Source organism: Morchella importuna (genome assembly GCF_003444635.1).
Source record: "Morchella importuna strain M04M26 chromosome Unknown Morimp01GS004, whole genome shotgun sequence".
Taxonomy (NCBI): Eukaryota; Fungi; Ascomycota; class Pezizomycetes; order Pezizales; family Morchellaceae; genus Morchella; species Morchella importuna.
In genome coordinates this window covers 635,623-652,696 of record NW_025763401.1, presented here as the reverse complement: position 1 = coordinate 652,696, position 17,074 = coordinate 635,623, and the positions used below count along the sequence as shown (strand labels likewise).

At 46.0% G+C, this 17,074-nt stretch overlaps 5 protein-coding genes across 5 annotated transcripts; 2 read left to right on the top strand and 3 right to left on the bottom strand.

Annotated features, from left to right (window-relative positions):
• Positions 1 to 1,419: 1,419 nt before the first annotated feature.
• Positions 1,420 to 4,612, top strand: LAJ45_02313 (uncharacterized protein; the record flags this gene model as incomplete). The annotated part of the gene is made up of 3 exons (XM_046111904.1): positions 1,420 to 1,740; positions 1,845 to 2,362; positions 2,419 to 4,612. 3 exons carry the CDS (start codon positions 1,420 to 1,422, stop codon positions 4,610 to 4,612), a joined length of 3,033 nt encoding a protein of 1,010 aa, XP_045974804.1.
• Positions 4,613 to 4,923: 311 nt separating this feature from the next.
• Positions 4,924 to 7,023, bottom strand: LAJ45_02312 (uncharacterized protein; the record flags this gene model as incomplete). Its single annotated transcript, XM_046111903.1, has 6 exons — positions 4,924 to 4,946; positions 5,009 to 5,330; positions 5,380 to 6,432; positions 6,483 to 6,623; positions 6,723 to 6,831; positions 6,893 to 7,023. 6 exons carry the CDS (start codon positions 7,021 to 7,023, stop codon positions 4,924 to 4,926), a joined length of 1,779 nt encoding a protein of 592 aa, XP_045974803.1.
• A 1,690-nt stretch (positions 7,024 to 8,713) lies between these two features.
• LAJ45_02311 (uncharacterized protein) lies at positions 8,714 to 10,925 on the top strand (the record flags this gene model as incomplete). The annotated part of the gene is made up of 7 exons (XM_046111902.1): positions 8,714 to 8,944; positions 9,201 to 9,800; positions 9,856 to 9,977; positions 10,042 to 10,170; positions 10,231 to 10,538; positions 10,594 to 10,736; positions 10,794 to 10,925. The coding sequence occupies 7 exons, from the start codon at positions 8,714 to 8,716 to the stop codon at positions 10,923 to 10,925; spliced, it is 1,665 nt and encodes a 554-aa protein (XP_045974802.1).
• A 691-nt stretch (positions 10,926 to 11,616) lies between these two features.
• On the bottom strand, positions 11,617 to 12,978 carry LAJ45_02310 (uncharacterized protein; the record flags this gene model as incomplete). The annotated part of the gene is made up of 1 exon (XM_046111901.1): positions 11,617 to 12,978. The coding sequence occupies one exon, from the start codon at positions 12,976 to 12,978 to the stop codon at positions 11,617 to 11,619; it is 1,362 nt and encodes a 453-aa protein (XP_045974801.1).
• A 1,605-nt stretch (positions 12,979 to 14,583) lies between these two features.
• Positions 14,584 to 15,574, bottom strand: LAJ45_02309 (uncharacterized protein; the record flags this gene model as incomplete). Its single annotated transcript, XM_046111900.1, has 5 exons — positions 14,584 to 14,607; positions 14,671 to 14,846; positions 14,911 to 15,053; positions 15,162 to 15,253; positions 15,374 to 15,574. 5 exons carry the CDS (start codon positions 15,572 to 15,574, stop codon positions 14,584 to 14,586), a joined length of 636 nt encoding a protein of 211 aa, XP_045974800.1.
• Between the last annotated feature and the right edge of the window lie 1,500 nt (positions 15,575 to 17,074).

Sequence of the window (17,074 nt, the reverse complement as noted above, 5' to 3'; positions counted from 1 at the left end):
GATTACTGAGCTAGATATGTATCTAGTGCAATCAATCCAACTCGAGATAGAGAACCGGGGAGCACGTGCAAGATCGAGATATGCGAATATAAAAAGGCACCTTATCCAGTGGCCAAACCGTGCAGAGTATGTACCTATCGGTACACATACAGTACAGCTGGCAAGTAGGGCCAGGAAGATTTTAACTATTGGGCTTCAACGCTCCCATAGGCTGGTTGCATGGGGTTATGCATACGTACATCGACGACGACATGCGTTTTGCAGGTTCGCCCAACCAGCTATCTGGTACCTACTCCACATCGTGATCCGGTCGTTATTTAAACAAGTGGGGAGCTTTTTTTTTTCTTCTTCTCTTTCTTTTTGACATGTGAAAGGTACACACAACATAACTACATACCATCCACGTAGGTACGTCATGTAGAGTAGGATCGGAACGTCCAGTTTTTAACGGATCTGGAGGAGAGGATTGGCATCGTAATTGAAGGGTGTCAGGTCAATCGTTGCAACTAGTGGGGCAATAATCGATGTGGTGTTCCGAGTCATGGCAGATCACTCATGCCCCCGCAAGCTTAAGAAGAGCTAGATATAGAGGTCAGGGTTCAAGGGTCTGGGTAGGACCCCCTCCTCACTAGCCCCATATCGATAAGTTATCGTGCTGAAATCTACACGCGAGTCGTACACACAACCCCAGTCTAGTATCGTTCCTTTTTGTATTTTCCCTGTCAATGAACAGTCTAGATCAGGGCACAAGGCTAGGAGCTACCCGGGCGAGTAATCCCCCGCACAAGTGCTAGATTCTATGCAGACATGAGAATAACAATAGACTCATGTGCGAGAATCCAAAAACCCCCCATGGCAACCGATCCCCATATTGAAATCCGGTCTTTGCATGAAAGTGTGTGCATCTGGGCCAGCAGCAGCAGCCAGCAGCCAGCGAAGCCTTAAAACAAAAGCACGATTAATAACGCAGAATCTCAATCATACGAAAAAGACCAGGAACCGTGGGTAGGTAGATACAGTTCATAAACAGGTATGTACATGTAGTTAGGTTTTTTGTGGGTACTGCGTGTATATATACACCTTGCATGGTCCACCATGGATGGTTAAACCGGTCCAGAGAGTTGAATAAAACGACCTTATCGGTATTGTTGGTGACAGTATTTCTCACGTGAAATCGAATTCCCAACGGAATTTCCGAAACAACGTGGCAAAACACTTTCCAGAACACCACCCTGAACGGAAGTCTGAGCTGAGGGGCGCGCGCGCGGGTGGGGGGAAGAAGCTAGGAAAGGCGGAGAAGAGGGGGACCGAACAAAACCCTCCTTCCTTTACATAAAATCCCCGGTGCCACATTTTTTTTTTTCCTATTTAACTTACTTAGGGAGCGTTCTGTCATGACAGAAGCAACCCGTTACCAAGATGTCTGAAACCGGCGATACCGCAACCTCATCTACCTCCTCAGCCCTTATCACCCCACTACATGCAGCAGCCTCAGGTCCAACTCTTCTCCCGGGTCCAGTCGCATCGTTCGTCTCGATAATATCGAAGTCTACATCAGTTTCAATCCGCCTTGGTTCGTTTGTAGGGGGAGCTGCTCTTGCCGGCGCACGTATAGGGACCCTGACCGGGTTGGAGCTTGGGAGGGCTGCGATCGAGGGCATCCTCCATAGGGCGGGACATGACGTTAATTCTAGAAGACTTGTTGGCGGGAACCATGTGAATGGATGGACCGAGACTGGTGTGAGTGATCGGCCACTGTAGTGGGCTTGTCTATGACCCAGGGCAAGCTTGCGCTTGTGTCGCAAACCCCCCCTTTTATTGATGGTGATTGACATGCCCTGCAGATAAATATACTCCGCTCTTCAATATCCCTAACCCAGCTCCTGCTCTCAACCGGCTTCGAAATATCCTCGACTACGCTGAGCACCCTCAGCTCATTCGCTGAAACCTATGTCCTCACGCTCGACTCGATATTCGGCTCAACCGAGTCCTCGCGCGCCATCTCGGCAATCGTGACCTTGATGCGCAAGGAGTTCGACGAGAACTCTGAAGGCGAGGGCCGAATAGGGGCTGCGGATCTGGTGATCGGCCTTACTTGTTTTGCAGTCTTGCAAGTGAAAACAAGGGCGAGGCACAATAGTGAGATAGAGACCGAGCTTATTTGGGATGTGGTTGTGGATGAGGTGGAAAAGAAAGTTGATATCACATTGGGGCGGGATCGGGGCTTTTCTGGGGAAGGTGAATCCGTTACATCATTTTTCGACAATGAGGAAATGGATTCGGTTTCAGTATATAGTGGTCATGAAGACGAAGATGAGATTGCAAGTGGATTGCCACCCATGTTTTTTGCAAGATTACCTCAGTGAGTGTGAATTTCTTCACAATTGAATTTGAATATATGCCTAATACCAAGTGTAGATCCGCAGATATATCCATTACAACTTCATCCACGACCACAAAGACTACAACCGTTGAAGTCATAGGAACAGAAGCTCCGGATTTCACTCCACCAGAAGGAGCAGTTATAATCTCCGAAAGCTCCAATCAAGATGATAATAGACCTCGATATAAGATTGTATATGAGACCATCACAAATAAGATGGAAAACAAACGAGTCAAAAGAGAGGACGGGGAGTTTGTACACTCGGAGGATATAGTTAAAGATAGTGGGAGGGTCGTTGAGGAAATACCATCAGACTCGTCATCATCAACGCTGATTGAAATTCCAAGAAGAAAACCAACTCGTCGTATATCCTCGAAGGATAACGACCTACCCAAGACTTCGAAAGATTCCAAAAAGCATCGGTCGAAGGATAACGGCCTGCCCGCGACTCCAAAAGATTCGAAAAAGCATCGATCAAAGGCTGAACCGATTGAGGCGAACTCACGGAGACGACTCTCCTCCCGCGGTGGAACTTCAGAGAAACACCGAGGCGAGAAGCACAAGCTGCGAGAATCTGACGCCGACAGAGAGGAGAGGCACAAAGAAAAGAAGAGGGAGAAAGAGAAAGGCAAGGAAAAGACGGAGAAGAGAAGAAGGAGTGAAACTTTGTCAGAGGCTCTAGTACCCACTGTCAAGAGAAAGAGTGGACTGGAATCACTCGCGGCCTCTCCTAGAAGTGATGGACGACATACAAGATCTGCTACAGAGCCCCCATTTTCGCCGAATTTTAGGGGCCCTAGTAGACCCACATCTCCCGAGGCGAGACCGTTCCACAGAAGTAGTTCACGAACGAGGATGTTTCGTCGATCATCATCTATCTCGGGGAGGTCTGAGTTCCATTCAGCTTCCGCGTATTCTCAAACCGCAAATGTTGAATCATTAGATTCCTATTTGCCGCGTGGCCAGCACGTTCGAGGGTCTCCTTCGATTTACACTATTAGATCCTCCCATTCTCAAACTTCTCTTCTTCTAGAATCGTACATCCCCCATCCCGATGAAGTATTCCCGAACGCCCCCATCTGCATCAACTTTGCAAAATACATGCGCTTCGCAGCAGCCTCGTATGGCCAAAACTTTATGCGGTTCTTGGGTCTTGGGTCAACCCCAATCCTCCCACCCGCATCTACGCACCACGCGGAGCACCATGCTTTTTCGCATCACACAGAGCTCCCACTCGATACCATCCTTCTGAGCTCGTTCGTAGATCCCGGAGGCGGATATGACGCAGAGGGAAATGTAAATAGCGGCATCCCACTTGTCCATTTCGTGGCCGTGGACCACCCCTCTAAAGCTATCGTCGTCACTTGTAGGGGCACCCTTGGCCTGGAAGATGTATTGACAGATCTCACATGCGAATACCACGACCTGACTCTTCGGGGGATCAAATACAGAGTCCACAAAGGCATGCTCAACTCTGCCCTCCTGCTACTCAGGAAGAAATCCCGATTGCTAGTTGTTGTCCAGGCTGCACTAGAGGAGTATAGCGACTATGGACTCGTCTTTACTGGCCACTCTCTCGGCGGTGGAGTAGCAGCGATAATTGCGATGCTGCTATCCTCGCCTTGTAACGGCACATTCATAACTAGCAACGCTGCCGCCACCCTGACGGACGGTGTCCGCATTCCGGAAGGCCGAAAGATTCACTGCTATTCATACGGCACACCGGCATGCGTATCAGAGGAGCTTCGGCGCGCAACTCGAACCCTCATTACTACCGTCGTCCACGGCAGGGATATAGTACCGTCTCTGTCATTCGGAATTATTCGCGACTTCTGGACAGTTGCGGTTGCGTTCAAGGAGGACAACAAGGGCGCGAAAGCGGAGATCAGGAGGAGGATCATTGATGGCCTGAGTAGAGGAAACCTAGGGGGTTCTCTCGATCATGATGATTGGGCGTTTGCGGTTATGAAAACTTTGCGGGCGGCTATGAGGGCAGAGAAGCTGGTTCCGCCAGGAGAGGTGTGGAATGTGGTGACGGAGAGGGTATATAGAGAGGGGGATGATGGGCCTATAGGGGTGACGGGGAAACTTAGAGTTAAGGCGTTCGTTATTAGGGATGTAAAGAAGAGATTTCAGGAGATTGGTTTTGGGAGCGGGATGATGGCGGATCATAGTCCGTATTGTTACGAGAAGGCATTGGATGCCTTGAGGAGGGGAATGGAGCAATGAGTATTGGGTGGGCCCAAATACGATGGCAAATACTCTTTATATACCTGATAAGGTGGTTTATTCGATTCAGGAACGGTCTATAGATATTTCTTTGGGGCATTTTTTACACGGTGGATATCCTATATAGCTAGAACTGGTTTCGCCACAATTGGGTTATCTTCTAGAAATATACCGTTCAACTTTGCCTAATGTACCTCTAGTTACGTTTTTGTGAATTTTATCTTTTAGTAATATAGTTTTAGACGATTTAATTTACATCTTCTGTCTCCATCATAAATAAGTTGAGTTTGATGAATCGGGTATTTCCCCATTTAAGCATCCAACCGCAATCGATCTAAAAGCCTGGGTTAATATTTTGCGCTGTATAGTTTTCATTGCTGGTTAGGGGATACAAACTTAATAATTCATCAATTTGACCCAACAAAGAATCGTACATCAAACCCGCCTCGGTATTGAGGTTCTTGCCTTCCTCGGCCAATTCTCCTAGCTGGGGCTTGTCCTGTCTATTTTCAGGATTTATTTCGCGATTCATATTCCCTTTATCCTTTGCGTTGTCATTTAGATCTCCGCCCTTCCAGGCTTCTCCACCTTCTGCGTCCTCTTCATACATCTGCATGTCCTCCATACGCATGCGGAAACGTTCATTAAGATAATGTCGAATATCATCGACAAGCTCAATCGTATCAGTTTCCTGCCGATTTTCGATTCTTTCCGCACTCTACGAAACATTAGCCCATCACCCCGTCACCTATTTCGGGACGCCCTACCTCTTGGATCAGATCCGCAAAGTTCTTGTCATCAATAAAGAACTCCAATCTCTCTGCGATATATTTCGCGCCGAACTCCTCGAGTCTATGGATCCTGGTCAACCAGCCGGCGCGAATAACATCATAGATACTGTACGGCAAGTCGTCCGTGTGACCTGCAGTACTAATAACCTGTGCACAGCGAGTTTTCAATCGATCAATGAACAGCTGATCTGCAGCGAAGAGAGCGTCGAGAGCTATGTCTAGTGGTATTTCTACTTTTTCGGAGTAGAAAAACGCTAATACAAGCTCAAGGACAGCGGGGGACATGTCCAACGAGATAACCTGTAGCGGCTCATCGTCGCGGCTTTTTTGGCCTTCGCGGAAAGGAGAGCTGAACATGATTGTGAAGAATTCAGAACGCAGGATTGCCTTATGGGCTGGGTAGATGACGGAACGTTTTAGGATGCGGGAAGCATCAGCATTGGCTTCATCCTCTTCGTTTTCGGGGCTCTCAAACTCGTCTGCTTGAAGCAAGATATCTGCAAACATCTCGTTGTGCTTATCCACGCGGACATCCTCTGGTTTCTGTCCGGGGCCCAGCTCGATTTTTTGTCCAATGACAAACTTTTTAAACCACCCATCAAAGTCATCCTGTGCCTGCTTTACACTCTCACTTCTTTTTTGTCGCCGGACTCGTGGATCACCCGCAACAAGAACCAATTCCCACATCTCTGGAATTTCCAGGTGCCGACTGAGCTTCTCGACCCCTAGTAGCACATCCTGAGGTGCTGACTCCATTACTTCACCCAGGTACATATATCGCACTGCGATATCAAATGCGCGCGCATCAAACGAGTTCGCCAACCTGATTTTAGTCTGCTGTTGTAACTTTCGTTGGAAATAGGGAGAGCGGGCGGCCAGCAGGAACTTGTGCAACTTGAACTCTTTAATTACTGCTGAAGAACTTGATGCCGCGAGGATTGTCACATCCATTACGTCGATTTCAGGCCGATAGAGCAGTGAAGTTATTCCTGCCGCCCATGGCTGGGCAGGATCAAGGCTTTTCGAGTACTAAACGGCATAAGTTTCCTAGACACCTAAAAATGGGAGTACAGACATACATCGTATTGTAACAATAAGTTTCGGATGCGATCGTTTAATGCGTTATAGAGAATCCTTTCACCTTGAAACGTATCTCGCTCACATATAGCTCCACTTTCAAGTAACAGTTGCGCAACCTCGTAGTGGCCGCATAGACTAGCCTTGTCCGAAAACACATCTTCAGTCAGTCATTGGCTTGGTAGCTTTCAGGTTGGCTTGGTAGCTTTCAGGCTCAAATAGGTATTAATTAAGGAGATTACCAAAGTGAGCGGCAAGTAATCATAAGCATCGACTGCATTCAAATTGACATTGCCGAACGCGATGATAGACTGGACTGTCTTGACATCCCCGCGTCTACACGCCTCGCATCTATTACAATGGTTTAATATCTTCCCATGCCGTCACCAACTATAACTATGGGAAGACTTACAATTGCTGGAAAGTCTCACTTTCATCAAGTGGATTCTCTTGGGGGCCACCGTGTTCCTCCGCGCGTTCGTGGGCAAGCTGAGCAATTAATGCTGTCTTTGAGGGATTCGCAACTTCGCCTATTGTAACCATTTTTGCTTTCCTGAAGTGTGTATTTGCTAGGAATTAAGCTTAGTTAAATATAAGTTCTCTATTTCCACGTTCGTGTAAATAGATTTATAATCTCTCGGCCTTTCTGCGGAGTTTAGAAAAAGCGATGAAATGCGACAGCCTGTAAATCCCGAACAACCTAAAAGCTTAGATGGCTGAAACAACCCGAAATCATAAAAACCAAATAACTCCAGAGCAATTGGGGCGAGGATTGATGATGGTACAAGAGTAGGTAACTGTTAATGTACTAATGCCGCCACTGTTTGGGGGTGCGGACTTATCTTATCGCAGTGTTGTTACCCGGAATTAACCTCACAGCTCCTGCTTATTGTGGAAGTTAGTAGATCTGCGCGCTACTGAACACTGAGTGATTTCTGATGACTCAATTTCTCATAGACGAAACTCCTTCAAAATAAATTCTTGATGATATATATAGACCCAGTTGTTACCCACGGCCGGTCGACCGGAGAGCTACCATCATGATCGAGGGTAACACCAGGGATGATGTGGTAGAACTACAAGACGGCAACATATAGTCTCAAGCTGCTAACAAAAGTACCGGCAAGAGAAGTCATCTCGGTGGAACGGCTCTTGGACACAAATTTATAACCTAATAAACATATTAACGGAGGAGGCCGGCTTCATATGTATTTCACAAAAGATTAACATCACCGTCGATATCCCCGAAAGGCCATTCCTCCGTTCAGCAAAGTTTTGGCGGGCGAAAGGAGCTAGCTGGAAGGTCCGTTTGATAGAGTCCTACATATCCCTTCGTTCGTCAGAGCAAAGTCGGAGACATATTAGGCCCGCGACGGCGTGGTGATATTCAGAAAATCTAGCTACCTACAACTGTGACCACACCTGAAAAAGGTATGGGGGGGTCACAGAAGGTGACTTTACAGTAAAAGGTTCACGGAATGAGGGTTAGGTTTATTACCAAGTGAAAGCTGACCATTAGCGCCTGGTCGTGAAAACACACGAAGGGATAAGACGGGTAAGCCTAGCTAGGACTGTTAAGGGTCTCGGTAGCCCTGGATGTACATGAACTCTAAGAAGCTTGAAAATGATGCCGTCTTTGGGCTAAAAAGCATAGATCGCTTATTAAAGCTTCCATAAACATCTATTAATGTAACCAGGTTGAAAACTGAATTCCTTCCGGTGTTTTGAATCAAAAATGTTTCTAACACACTGAGATTCTTTAATCTTTGAAAAGGTTACTGGCTATAAGTTAAGGGCCCGTTCGGCAACAAACAAAACGGCGTTTTCAAGGGTCAATACCTAACAAAAAGGTCGTTGAAACGGAGTTTTCACTGTTGCCGGACGGGCCGTAAGTATATTTTTCATGGTTTCACTCATCTGAACCGTATTTTCAAAATTAAAGTCTTGGACGCTGATACAGAGTATGATAAATAGCGTAGGCGCCTATTACTAATTTAGCCGAGAGTGGCCATAAGCGCGCACAGCAGATCAGATAACGTGATGTGTCACAGCGGCTACAAGCGCGCACAGCAGATCAGATTGATGTGTCACCACTCGGTGTCAAGCCACTAGCGCGTACAAGGTCCCAGCCACCGTTCATCTCCCACCACCCACCGCCTTACATCATCATCACCAACAACACCACATCATACAACCCCCTCTTCAACAACCTTATCCGCCTATCGATCGCGATATGTCTCCGCACGCGAAAAAACTGAGATACTTCAAGAGTCACCCTTTCCCTGAAGACTGGAGTCTCTCCGAGTACCTGAACTACCGCCATCGCCCTGCTCCCGCGCCTCGTCGACTACTCGACGGATGGAAGAAATCTCTTCTTCTCATCGCCAACTGTACAACACCCTCGTGTTGTTCCCTTGAGCAACGCGAACGGGCCCAGGACCTCCTTAGGCGATACGAGGAAAAGGTATACACATTCCCTTCATCTTTCTATCCCCCTTACTACTGTAATGCAACCTCTGGCGCTCCGACCCATCGGCTCGCGCAGCGCCAGATACTATCGCAGGCGGCGCGGATGACCTATAAGCTCGTCCGATGCTTAGCCTGCCAGTTAGTCCCACCAGCGGCAGATGACCCATGAGCTCGTCTGTTGGCTTCGGTGGGGGAGTGGTTGTACTTCAGTGGTAAAGAATAGGCCTGGCTAATATAAATGGTTGTTCTAGGGAAAGGGGTCAGACCGACAGTATGGGAAGTCCTGGCTGGCACAGAAGACTTCAAAAGCCGCTACAACTCCTCCCCCGATTAATATAGGAGTGATGTATCAGGGGTCGTCGGTTACGGGTTGCCAGACAACCATAAACCAAGAACCACCGCCACAAACCACTAACAAGCCCAGTGGAGACACTACGAGCGTATATAGTGATAACGATTTAGATACCATAAATGATTCAGATTTAGAATATAAGGACAGTGAATCTGAAGAAGATGAAGGGGAGGGGACTCCAACTCCATCAGGAGGCCTAAGCGAGGATCTTTCTCCGGCGCAAATCGCCTTTGTGGATAGGTACAAAGGGATGGACAGGGCGTCGCAATGGGTACTTAGGAGTGGGCGCACTGTCGAAAGTATCATCTATAAAGCATGCCTAGCCCTAGATGCCGACTCCTTTGCGAACTCGCTCCTACAATCCTTTGTAATTGATACATCCAATGAAGATACAAGAAAGCTATTTACAGATCCAGAGTGGGAAGAAATACAAAGCCTTATATTACCATTGCCCAAAAGCGACCGCGTGTTATTAGATTCGTTGAAAAGATTCTTTAAAGTATGCCATGTTTTACTTTCACCGCTTTGGCATGCCCTGACCGTGATCGACTTAGGTTAAATCTACAAGTGATCTCCGGGATATACTCAGGAAAACAGACTATCTACCAGAAGGCGTAGCATTCGATCAGGATATCCATTTCAACTCCGAGTGGGCAGACGTAGTGATTCGTATGATGTAGGCATTCCTTTGCCGCATTGTTGTTGCGCGCAATTGCCCTGAACTCACGTTTAGCGTGTAGGCTCATACAATTCGAGGCACCGGGGGAACCTCTCCGTGCAAGCCATTTAGAGGACTGGTACTCTTCTTACCTCTGGTCTCCCATTTTTGACCATTGCTTGCTCGATCTTCCGGGCATGACGGTTGAGCGGTATGTGCTTCTCGGATCCTCTTCTAGCCACCCATATCTAACCAGCCCCGTGTCCTCCAGTAAAGAGTCCACCTGTCGAGCAACCGGAATCCGGAAAAACCGCCTCCGCACAAAAATTGGACGCGGAAACAGGCTCAAGATAGGTCGCCGTCTGGACGCAATCATCAGAACCGTCGAAGATGATCCTTATGAGTATGGCGCCATGGAAGTGGCTCGAACTTTCAATGGCGTCACGTCATCGAAATGGCTCGGTGACTTTTTCAAGCTCGCAAAGGCTCTCAGGGATATGTTGTTTCGTTTACATGAGCTGATTGACCATGACGAGGCCGTAGTAAAGAAGTTGCAAGTTGTTGGTGTCTTCAATGCAGGTATGTCGTGAAGGAAGAGCTCCTAGAAAAACAAGCTGTTTATTGACCAGAACAGGCCTCTCGTTCCAGCTCATTCGCATGAGTCACCCGAAGGGGTTCGTATGTCTCCTAAATGCAGAAAAGATGCAGCAAGTCCCGAACAGCGTTCAGGAGCTGGTCAAGCTTTTTAAAGTTCTGATGAATGTTGCGTTAATGAAGGTATTCACATACTTCCTCTCCCCTGTGAAATGGTTCAACACTCACATATCAAATCAGCAAATCATCAAGGACTGCAGAGCAGCAGTGGACGAGTATCATAATAAGACCGAGGAGGATGTTTATAATGAACTGTTGGGAGAGACCGAGAGCAGCAAAATGAAACTTGGATGGGCAGCAGACACACCATGATTTGAACAGGTTCCAAAAGAGTTTATCGAAATAGTCCAGCCAATTGGAACGATAGCCACAAGTTTCAGCCTACATTCAGGTAACTCGGAAGCGCAATAAAATCTTATTTATCGTATATATCCATTATTTCCTTTTACCTAGAAGGCCAAACCAGAATGACACCCCTGAGAGATATTAATGATGCATCAGTGTTGCTTAAGCTATAATCGATATTTCTTTTTTTTTAATGAAAACTAGATTATTTCCGGTGGTCGTTGGTACTGATAATGGGGCACCTGACCGCGATTGGCCTCTCAAATCAGGTCGCTGGCCGGGTGGATAGGGTGTAAATTATAATGATCCAGGAACCGAAAATCACACATATAATCTTCTCTGTATTCCACGAATTACATTGAGTTACATTAAGGATTCATGAGCCCCCTGATAGCTAGCTAAGTATTCGGATAGAGTCTATTATAGCTGCTGTTAAGTAGGGGCTGGGTACGAGACTAAGTCTGTTATTAATATTTTAGATACGATAATTGTTCATACAATATGCTATACTAAATACCAATCATCTGCATCCCCGACTCTTCTTTCACTGCTTGTACTTGGATTTGATATCGTCTCCAGGAATTCTGCCACCTCTACGTGTCCTTCTAACCTTGCCCACTGGGCTGCAGTCCACCCTTTTTTGTCCTTGAAAGAAGCGTCAGCTCCCCCTCCGTATTAATTCCCGGACTACGCCCTCATGACCACGGACCGCTGCACTGTGTAATGGCATCCATCCAGAATCGTCTGGAATTGATATATTGACCCCGTTACCTATTAATCTTCCAACTTCCTCAACAATGCCATCGTAAATGGCTAGCTTGAATGCGGTCCGGTCAATATGGCTCGAGTCTAGCTCAATCTTAGAGTTCGGAGAAATAGAGTTTGGTAAGGGTTCTTCTGGCTTGTTCTTAGTTGAATTGCGAAGTATGTTTACGACGAGATTGTGACCAGCTTGCTCCGCGATTTGCATTGGCACAAACTCGTTATTGTCAAACACCGTGGGATCAGCGCCTTTCTGTAATAAAACACAAACCATTTCCTGTTGTCCTTGAGATGCTGCACTGTGCAATGGTGTCCATCCGTTATTGCTTTCGAGTGATAAACTGGCGTCTCTCCTGGGAAGGAGTTTGGCCAACCTCACATGCCCTCTTTTTGCTGCGTAGTGTAATGGGGTCTTTCCAAGTATATCATTTGCCGATAGACTAGCACCATTTTCAACCAATAGTTTAACCATTCTCTCATGCCCTTCTGCTGCCGCACAATGCAATGGTGTTTGTCCCTGATTATCGAGTGCGGCCACATCAAAACCCTCTTCAAGCAGTTGTCTTATAACCTTCGAGCTGTTGTGTGGTTTAAATGCTTCAAGATGTAGTAATGTCCTCCCATCGGTATTCGCGCCTAGAGAAGATCTGGTAGAGGTGGGTAATGCGGGCGTAGAGCAGCGTGTATTTGTGACTATATCTTGCCAAAGCTGCCATTCGGCGAGGGGTTCTGGCTGCCCGACATGGTCTTGAAGTCCTGAAACAGCAGCCTCGAGCAAAGAGATAACACGCTCATGGCGTTCATGCTTTACGTATTCTAGCGGAGTCCATCCGTTTAACATAGTGGCCAATACATCCGCTCTCCTCCATAGCAATGCTCTTACAATATTTTCGTTTCCATTAGATGCAGCGCAATGCAGTGGTGTCCGGAAATCATGATCGGTACTTGAAATTCTAGCACCTTGCATGAGTAATACTTTGACGGCTGCATTGCGACCTTTGTCTACGGCGCAGTGTAATGGCGTCCTTCCGATTCTGTCTGTGGCCGATAAAGAAGCACCATTCTCCAGTAGTAGGGCGACTACATTTTCGTGTCCTTCAAGTGCGCTTTGGTGTAATGCCGTCAAATCACTACCGTCAGATACTGAGAGGTCTGTGCCATTCCTAAGGAGGAGGTTCACAATTGTTTCGCGGCCCTTTTGTGCTGCCCGGTGCAGCGGCGTTCTTCCATTCTTGTCCGGGCCCGAACTTGCACCCATCCCAAGTAGCAATAGAACCACATTATAGTGCCCTGCTGAGGCTGCACAGTGCAGTGGTGATGATCCATCTTTGTCTCTAGGATTGATGCCATCCCCAGCTTCGATTAATTGCCTGGTTACTGCACAATGGCCTACGGTGGGTGCTACATGTAATGGAGTCTGTCCCTTTGGATAAGCTTTGTAAAGAGGTAATTCGTTTGCATAAAATGCCTGTAAATAGGAAGAGATGTTCCTTGATCTTTTGAGAAACCCGAGGAGTATATTTGTTGTCAAGCTCTCCTCGTAGGATTTGAGATGATACGGTAAATGATATGCGGCATACTGTAGGAGCGGGTGTGATTTTAGGCGTGATTTCCAAAGGTCGCGAGATGTACAAGGACCTTCAGTAAAGACGTTAAATGAGAGATATGTCGCGCAAGCTACAGCAATTCGCAGTTTTGCATCTTTAAGAAAGTTGGAATTTTTCAAAAAGTTGTGTATGGAATAATGTGCAAGGTGAACCTTGTTTTCGTCGATAGTAACCAGGGAGCCGCAAACCTCTAGTAGTGTTTGTATGAGGGTAAATCGAGTGTCTCAAGCTGAAAGGATCCTGGCTCCACTGAAACGGCAGTCCGCAGCTCCTGGACTGTAAGGACTCGATTCGGTGCTGTAAATACAAGCCAAGTATCTTCACCGCCAGCTCCTTTTGATCTTTAGGCTGCCGTTCGAGTCTTTCGATGACTCTTTCGTAAGTAGAGTTTAAATTCTCCTCTCCAATTGAACCACTTTTTAATCCATCGAGCTCTCTGGGTATTTTGTTTGCGGTGGTTAATTGGCACAGGTAATTGATGTGAAAATGTGCAAGCAAAAACCTATTCATAATGCACATGTACTTTAGTAAGCTTACAATCTCCAACAAATTATTATGTAATTAGAGCAGCATGACGATCGGATCATGGAAATTGATACTTACATCCCATTTGCACATTCCACTAGCTGGGTTATTATTCTCTCCTTACACATTCCCTCTTGAACAAGAAGCTTTGCACGCGGAGTTCCGTCGATCTTTTCTATGATATATCTCCGAATATCTTCGGCCTTTGCAAGAATATCAATTTTTCTCGAATTAGTATCGATCATAAAAGACCGTACATCGTGTGGGTGAGGTTGACTGGTCAAAAGATGTTCAAACCATTATCTGCAAGTTGTTTGAATAATGGGAGAAGAACGCTCCGCCGGTTCTCCTGGCATTCATCGAGTGCATCAAAAACCAAAAAAGACTTGTGTGAATTCTCCGAAAGCCCCAAGAGAGCTTTTAAGTATTCCGCATATGGTAGTCGTTTCCACCCAGCTTCTAGGGAGTCCTTGTACAATCTCCCCACTGCAGAGGGAAGCTGGGGAACCTTAAGGGCGAGTTGTTTGATAATACTGGCAAGGATATTAGTGCGAGATTGTTGCGTGTCTCTTTTGTAATCGAAATATATGTATGCTACTCCATCTCCCTTGGAGGTCGCTAATGATTCGAGATAGTTTATATAATTATTAAGCCACAGCTACTTACAAAGAATTAGGTTTCCAGAAAAAAAGGGTAGCTATGATAGATTCTCGAATGAGAGGAGTATTACCTTAGGAATGTTTTTCCAGCCCCAGCTATAACTCTTTAGTATTGAAACTGAGTTGTCTAATAGAATATGTTTTTGTGTGTACACTTACGGATTCCACAACCCACAAGCACCCGGGAAGATGAATTTCCCTCAACCCTTCCTTGAATTCGGGTGTATTCAGGAACCAATTACCAGTGTCCTTTATTCTCCTACTAAATATGTCTTCATGTTTATCGTTATAATTGTTTGGGTATATCCACTCAATAACCGCTCTCCTTTGTTCCTCTGATATTTTCTTAAATCAGTTTTTCGCCACGATAATAAATCCCCCTAAGCCGAGGAACCCCACCTATGTATTCATTTCTCTGTAGACTATTCCGCATAGCTTCCTGTTCTTTTGAGCGGGCTATGTGCTCTACATTCTCCATGTGGATACGGTGTAGAAGTGAATTGGCATCTTGTGTCTGCTTCTTGATGCAACTCGCCAGTTTTCTAAAGTCATGTCAGCGTAGTTCAATAAATAACATAATATAGTAAACCGAGTGGGGATATTAAGTATATTAAGTATGTTCCTGCGAAGAAAAGGGCATCATAACTCACAGATTATCCATACCCAAAGCAAGTGAAAATGTTGATCTATACCCTTCAATGGCCTGTGTATGGCGTAGAGTCTCGCTCTCTTTCAACGGCCACTTGAAATGGTCAACGACACCCCGAATTCCTGCCCTTCATTGGAGTCTTGTTTGCAGTCTTTTCAACTCTTCTTCGCATCTTTGGAGTGGGCCACCGTCACCACCAAGTTCTTGTAATACTGTTGAATTAGGGTTTTCACCAACATAGTCCTGTAGACATCTGAGGACCTTATTGAACTCCGAAAGCTTTTCGACAAATAATTGGACATCGAAAGGTGCCCGTTTGAAACTATTGATGTATCCATAGCCCGCAGTAACTAGGCTTCCTGTGAGTTGGGCGATGGCTAGCACACTAGCCGCAAGACCGATAACTTCGCACATTGTGGAGTTGCTCGACGTCAAAGATGAGCATGAGATTGAGGGTGAATTGTATGAGCGAAACAAAAAGCGAGGTTGGTCGTATGAAAGATGTATCCCATCTGCTAACCACACGCAGCTATATAAATATTTATTTTTTCACTGATCTTTTCAGAACTCTGCAACCCGCATAGCCCGAGTCCCGTATTCCAAAAATATGAGTTGAAAATTGGATACCCAGGTAGCTATTCAAGACTTCGACGAGTTTGTTTTTCCTTCGCACAATTGGTTTCGTACATCACGTGTAGTTGTACGAGATCTCATGCTCGCGCTCATTATTAATTAAGCTGTACGTACAGGGTGTTCACGGTATGTGTGAAGAACCCTCATTTAGGAAATTTTATTCTGGACCGGTCCGAAATTGGTTGAATTTTTCGAAAAGTGACAACTTGGCGGCCAAGCAGGTATTTGAGGGTGTATGCCCCAGCGTTTGCAATGTAACCTCCACCACCGCAATTTGACTCTTTCTCACCTTCGATCTTTTGGAACTCCCCCAAAAATCTCTTTAAAAACATCAAAACACTGCTCAGATCAAGCAGGGAGCGAGCCCTATTCTGTGGTTATTTTTTTGTATTTTTATTTAAATATTTCGATTTTTTAAGTGAAGATATGTGAAAGTTCTTCAGACTTTTTCCAACATACAAATTGTGTGGCTAAGCCCATTGTAATGCATTGTAACTCTGAAGGTTGTTGGTCACTTTTGGTTGCCACGCATGGCGCCCATACAATTTCGAACCAATAAATCGATGTTCTCGGTATTTAGGGTGAACACCCTGTACATAACTGCGCCCACTGGTAACATACATACATGTAGGCAGAGATAGTCCCGTTAGTATACCAGAAACCGTGGTGTTTATACGTTGACAGGGATGAGTTCTTTTTGTTATCTCGTACTGTAGTTGACACATTAAGTACATGTAGGATCTGGTGGTTTTGCCAAAGCCAGTACATCTGGGATACATAATCACCCCGGGGGGCTTAAGTCGGGGTTGGTTCTGGCATAGCAACCACGAATGGGTCTAGGAATGAGACTATCTCAGGCAGCAACCACTGCGTACATACATGTAGGTACTCTTTTCCAGGGTGCCGTGCACGTGTCGCAGGGCTAACATAGATCATCGAACGTCACTCACCCTAATTGGGAAATAACATGCATTTATATCAATCCAATTAACCGCGATAAAGTTTACTAGTACATTTTTACTGATGCCGTGATCAATGATAGATCTTAATTTTCTTTGACTACATGTATACACGGTACACAGGAGAAAGTTTGTCCCGGTTGAGTACATTAAGTCCCCGCCTACAATATTCCCTTTGGTCTGAATTGCAAATCCGATTCATCTAAGCTTCAAGTATTAGGTACAATAAAATCCATACAACTACATATATGAATACAGACTTTCCCGGGGCGGTAACCCCGAGATAAACTACGTATTCTACTCAGGCGTTCAGTAAAGGGCC